This window comes from Scyliorhinus canicula, chromosome 10 (genome assembly GCF_902713615.1).
Source record: "Scyliorhinus canicula chromosome 10, sScyCan1.1, whole genome shotgun sequence".
NCBI lineage: Eukaryota > Metazoa > Chordata > Chondrichthyes > Carcharhiniformes > Scyliorhinidae > Scyliorhinus > Scyliorhinus canicula.
Genome location: NC_052155.1, coordinates 77,397,396 through 77,403,730, shown reverse-complemented (window position 1 = coordinate 77,403,730; position 6,335 = coordinate 77,397,396). Strand labels below are relative to the sequence as shown.

Here is a 6,335-nt window from a genome sequence, read left to right as displayed (position 1 = left end):
TCCTTCAGTCTGTCGGCAGGGCAAAGGAGCACATAAATCAATGGAGTGCTCCGAGACATCCTCATTCTGGGCCGGGGATGACCCATCTTTATCTCCCTCCAGGTAACCTTTCTTCTCCTGGATTCATGGAGGTGCTATTGCGCAGACAGGGAGGAGATGCGCCAGCAAGCCGCCTTGGGGGACTCACCTCCGGACACTCCAGGGGTACACTTGTGCTCCTCTTCTCTGCCAGTGACCCCAGTGCCTCCAGAGGTGAAGCTGGAGGGTGCACCTGCACACGTGCAAGAAGACACTCAACACACCAGAGGCCCCTTGGCTTTGGACTACTGGATGATGGCTGCTAAGGATATCTTAGACAATGTGGCACAGCACTCAGGTTGCCTTTATCTCAGCTGAGGCTATTGGGGTAGCACCACAATATTGTGCAGGAAATGTAAGCTTAAAATACCATAATAGCAGAAAGTTGGCAATGGTGTTCAATCATTTCATAGATTTGTTCAGTTATGCTTAAATATATAATTTGAAACACCTTATTCATATATGTTAAATGTTCATCATTTTTGAAGCTTTGCTCACTAATGGGGGTTTTAAGGGGGTGACACCTCATTGACTGTCAATAATGGGTGAACTGGGACTAAAGAAACACCATTTGTTGTGGGATCTCAAAAGTGGCATCTCAGAGTCTCTTCGTGTGCAATTTTTTATGTTTGTCACCCTTTGTGGATTTGAAACCTGACTGGTAGCCAGCCGAGATATTCACCCCCTTTTCATCCATCAAAGGCTGTTGTCTCATCACCATCTGCAGTTAAAGCATGCTTAGCAAGGCCTTGCCAGGATTTGGAACATGTGTCATTGAGTCATGGATGATCTTGCAATTTAGCAGTGTTGTGTGGATTTAACCGAACCATGCACATGGACTTGATCATGCCGCGGGCCGACAGCAATTTCTCCACTAGGTGGCAGAGCTCATAGAATCATAGAATTTACAGTGCAGAAGGAGGCCATTCGACCCATCGAGTCTGCACCGGCCCTTACAAAGAGCACCCTACTGAAGCCCACGTATCTACCCTATCCCCGTAACCCAATAATCCCCACTTTTTTTTATAAATGTTTTTTTATTGGGTTTTTGAACAAAGTATATTTACCGTTATATACACGGGATAAGAAACATATATATATATACACATCTATAGAAGAGAAGGGCACACCCAAACATACCAAAGAAAAGAAAATAGTAAATAGTAAAAAAAAATACAATAAAAAATAAAATAGAATAATTGGTAGGGTATTGTCCACCAATATCCCCACTTAACATTTTCTGGACACCAAGGTCAATTTATCATGGCCAATCCACCTAACCCGCACATCTTTGGACTGTGGGAGGAAACTGGAGCACCCGGAGGAAACCCACGCAGACACGGAGAATGTGAGACTCCGCACAGACAGTGACCTAGCCGGGAATCGAACCTGGGACCCTGGAGCTGTGAAGCAACTGTGCTATGGGTCTGTATATTGTTCTGGAGGGAGTGTTCTGGTTCTGCTAGTACTTGCACAGCGACATTTTAAGAGGAGATCTAGAGATTATGTAGGGGCCTCATTCTGACTGAAACCTAGATGCTGTGAGTGTCACGGGCCTGTCTGGCACATCGCTCTGCTAGCTGCAGCTGTACCATCCACTCCCTCATGAAGATCAACTGTTTCACTTCCTCGTCTAAGTCCCCATCTTCCCTCTGCAAATTCCTCACCCCTTTGCAGTGTTGTGTAGGGTACAGCAGGCCACAATGACTGCAGTGTTCCACCTGAGCGATCCAGGCAGCGGAACCTCACTTTCAGCAGTCTGCGGTCTGTTCTATTTACTGCCCTTGTTGAGGCATGGTTGACATTATACCTCTTCCCGTGCTGGGATTTGTGGGTTCCACACAGGTGTCATGAGCCAGGTCTTCTGTGGATACCCCTGTCACCCAGGAACCATCCCTGCAGTTGTTGAGTGGAAGCAAACAGTTGTGGCACCTGGGTGAGGATGTGAGGGACAGAGAGCTCCCTGGAAGTGAGTTCACACCTGAAGGATTCACTTGTGGTGGGAACAGACCAGCTGCACCTTGAGATCAACTGAAATCTTTTCAGTTTATGAAGGCCACTGGATGATCCCAGGGAGCTCCTGGAAAGACCAACCAGTGTAGAAATTCAATGCTAGCATTTGTAAATAGCTACAACACTGCAAAATATTCTATTTTGCACCAATGTTCAACATCACATTGGTCATTGGTTGCCAGCATCCTGAGCTGCCTGACCCTTTGCTGGTGCTCTTCGTTGGTGGTCTGGCTATTGCTTACCTGGCTCTGGGCCACTCTCAGCTGGATCACCCCCAGCTAGGCCAGAGCTAGCAGAAACAAAGGTGATCTTGACCCATCTTGTTTGCCTGAGGTGAACTGTGACAAAGGTAGGAAACAATTTGGTCAATGCAGGCTATAATACCCTCCCTCCTGACCTGAAAACTGTTGACCAATGGGAGCCCTATAATCACAAGGGCACATCCTGGTCTTCATCCATCCCACTGTGGACAACTTTATCTTCAACCTGTACACCAGAGAACTCTTTATGTTGTCAAGGTCATGGACACTCACATCGTGACCCTGTTTTTGGAAGTTATGAAATTAAATGAAAATGAAAATCGCTTATTGTCACGAGTAGGCTTCAATTAAGTTACTGTGAAAAGCCCCTAGTCGCCAAATTCCGGTGCCTGTCCGGGGAGGCTGGTACGGGAATCGAACCGTGCTGCTGGCCTGCTTTAAAAGCCAGCGATTTAGCCTGGTGAGTTAAACCAGCCCCTATCAACCTGCACCCTCCCTCTGTCACCAATGAATTTCCCTCCATCACTCTTCCCCTGCTTTTGGTGACCCACGATCCACCACTCATCAACCTTGACCAACATTCACCCAAGAACTCCCCCCTTCAGCATTGGTGAGCCTCACAGCACATTGGAACTGCCCCCATTACCCTCAAGTTGCCCTTTATCACCCACAGGCCTCCCTCTATCATCCTTGATTTGTCCTCTATTATCCTTGACTCTCAGGACTTCAGCATTGACCTTCCCTCTATAACTCTTGATCTCTACACAACCATGCTTGACTTACCGTCTGTAGCTATTAACCTTCCCTGTTAAGTCCAAGTCCTCCCTCTGTCTCCAATGAGCGTTTTGAGTGCTGTCACCTCCCTCCTTCCCTCAGTCAACCATGCCCGACTTCCCTTTCACCAGTCTCCCTTCCTCCCTCAGATAGCCATGCCCACTCTTCTTTCACAGCCGTCTCCCTCTCTTTCTCTCTCAGTCACCATGTCCCATTCTCCTTTCTGTCACCTGATCTCAAGCATCAATGCTCCTCTCCCCTGCTTCAACAAAACTCTCTATTCAAGAAAAGTAGTTCCTACTCTGCCCAAAATCACCAGTAAGACAATCTTTCTAGCTTCACACCACCAGTCATGAATCTGAAGGCACGTGTTTTCTGTTTGCTGCATAAATTCCAAAGGTACAATTTAATCTGGCAAAGTTGTATTTTAATGAGCATGCATGACATGCTAATGTAAAGAGATACTCGTCATTTGCCATTGGGAAGCACGATCTTCCTTCGATCTGCAACCAACCCAAAGTCCATGTTGGAAAGCACAGATTTTGCGTCTTATTCATTTAGATTCCCCCGCCTGCCTCGTTTCCTACTCCCGGAAGCTTCAAATGATTCTGCCCATATGTTTATTTTCTTTATTTCTTCCCTATGAGCTGTCTCAACAGAATGCATATAGTTTTCTCATACACCAAAATATCAATAGTTATAAAAATCTATTCTGTTTGAAAGAACACTGCATATCAATTTATAAAATGAGGCAGAATAATGTGTAGATGGGAAGAGATGATATAAGGTGGAGGTGCTCGGGTGGAGCATAAACACCAACATAGACGTCCTGAGTCGAATGGTCGGCTTTGGTGCTGTCAGATTCTACCCAATTCTATGCAATAGCCTATTAAGTAATCAACTTGGAGTAATCGGTAGACATCCTGATAAATAAAATTATTTTTATTTCACAATTCCATGAGGGCTTGTTTTGGATTTAGTCATTACAGATGTATTCGACAATAATGTAATAAAACCAATTAATTGAGCCCACTGAAACTACCCAGAACAGTAATAATTGACTATAGTGCACCGCTTTGTTTGACTCTCTTGAAGGAATGTTTCAAAAAAATGGTCACATTAAAGGGCACTTGAAATGAATATTTGTTCAATTTGGCTTATCTAATTTAAGCATAACAGTAGTAACCTTTCATTACTTCAGCAATGATGTTGTAAAGTCTGCTTTTTTTCTTTCATTGTATGTTTGTTTTTCTTTTTTCCCATACTTCAGCTAAGTGAATGGACTTGCAATCTTCTCCTAAGTCTGAGCCCGAACTGCTCTGCAGCTGTTTGTTATGGCTGTATAAGCATGGATTAGGTTGGCCAAATCAATGATTTTACTTCCTTCCTTTGTGGGAAAACGCCTGCAAAATACTTCGTAGCTTCCTACCGTGGCAAGTTAAAGATCAGAAAATCCTAGGTGCAAAACATTGTCCACGACTCAGTGGTGTGACTTGATTTTCATCCCAGTTCACTTACTGTCTCAGTGTGATTGCTAGTTTGAAACCCAATTGTGATCAAGTAATCTTTAATTTCAGTAAGACCTGCTCTGGAAATGTCCCCCCATCCCCCGCACCCAAAACTGAATAGGTACAAAACAAATTTGTCAAATGAATGTTGGATCAGAATTGTAATTAAAACTTCTATGAAATGGGAGTGATTGGGAAAAACATATTGAAATTCAGTGTTAAATTTATCCAGGCGCCTTTGTGTAAGGGTAATTACAAAAAAAAACCAGAGTTGGTGCAGATTCTATGTTCATAAAGCTTTTGAAAATGTGAGTTAAAGGGGTCTTGTATGTTTACTCTACTGGCTCCATCAGCAATTGAGGGCTCAAAAGTGTTTTGCAAATATTGACTAATTAAATAAGCTGAAAGTTTAATTTGCAGTTATGACGGACTCTTAAGTTGGGTTTTAATCATGAACAGTAAAACTTTGAGTTTAAAATGGAACAATCCATAACCATAAAAATTTGTACTGCATTAAAGACAAAAATTTCAAATGGATGGCATTTCTGATCTTAAGATTGGATCTTAATTATCCTTTCAGCCTCTTTTACCTTTGGAGGGCAATATCTTACTGGGCTTGTTTAGCTGGTTTCTATGATTCCAATTACATGGTTGGTTTGAAAGGAAGTGGTCCTTACTTGAGTTATCTTCTGAGATGTGCATGAAACTTGCTGCTGATGTCAAAATGTTCCTTCATGATCTGAAAACAGTTTATCACCCTTCCAATTCCCAATTCTAACATTTGTATTTGCAAACATCCTCTTAACAAGCTGTGCTTCCTTGTGGAATTATTTTGGTGGGTATGAAAGCACTGGCTGAGGGCAGTGTGAATGTCAATTTGATTAAATAAAGCAATGCTCTTTTCTTATTTGTTGTAATAAAGTATAAAATAGATCATCTTTATAGCAGTTGGAAGGTAACAAAAATAAGGTCCAGTTCCAACCCCATGCCTACATCTTTCTTATATTTGATATTTTATTTGATGATATAACAGGGGAATAATTATTCTTTGATTTCACTGTAAACCAGACACGGAAGGTTCAGTTGAAACATTCCTGAAAACTGGAAAGCTTTGTAAGCCTGTTACTATGCAGAATGGTAAATAGTTTTAAACACAAGTGTTAACATATAGATTTTCTTATACTGACCTAGGTATTTATGGAAAATAAAATAAAAAATTGGGCTTGTATGGATGTTGTAATATATTTTCTTGCTTATTTCATTTTTAATAAACAATAATTGTTATCAAATATTAGATATTCTTTAAAGAACAGAGTCATGGGCGAACTTCAAGTTAAGGATTAAGGAGGATCAAAGACTTAAGTCGATGCCCAATGCGAGGAAATGATGTTTCGGAAGTTAGGTTAATAGTTGTCATGTAACGCAGATCAGAAACTTCCTTTGGTAATCGGCGACCTGAAACTGAAGATCACCTCCGACATGGTCTGGAAATGTCCCTGGACATGCTCTTTGGGTTAATCAGGACAATCACCCTGACAGTTGATCTGTAATGTGAAAAGACCAATGGTATGAATACATCTAGCTGCAGGAAAATGACAAGTAAGCCACAGTTATACACTGCATTGTAGTTAGAATTTTAACTCAACATTTCTGCCTTGTGCACATAACAAAGTAGCAGGTTGTGTTTATTCAGATCCAAAAC

At 42.2% G+C, this 6,335-nt stretch overlaps 1 protein-coding gene across 1 annotated transcript in view; it reads right to left on the bottom strand.

Moving 5' to 3' along the window:
• Positions 1-4,049: 4,049 nt before the first annotated feature.
• Positions 4,050-6,335, bottom strand: part of colec12 (collectin sub-family member 12) — a 248,879-nt gene continuing 246,593 nt past the window's right edge. Inside the window, exon 10 of the mRNA XM_038809205.1 lies at positions 4,050-6,177. Coding sequence (XP_038665133.1) covers positions 6,161-6,177 — 17 coding nt within the window. The 3' untranslated portion in view covers positions 4,050-6,160. The remainder of the gene's footprint in view (positions 6,178-6,335) is intronic.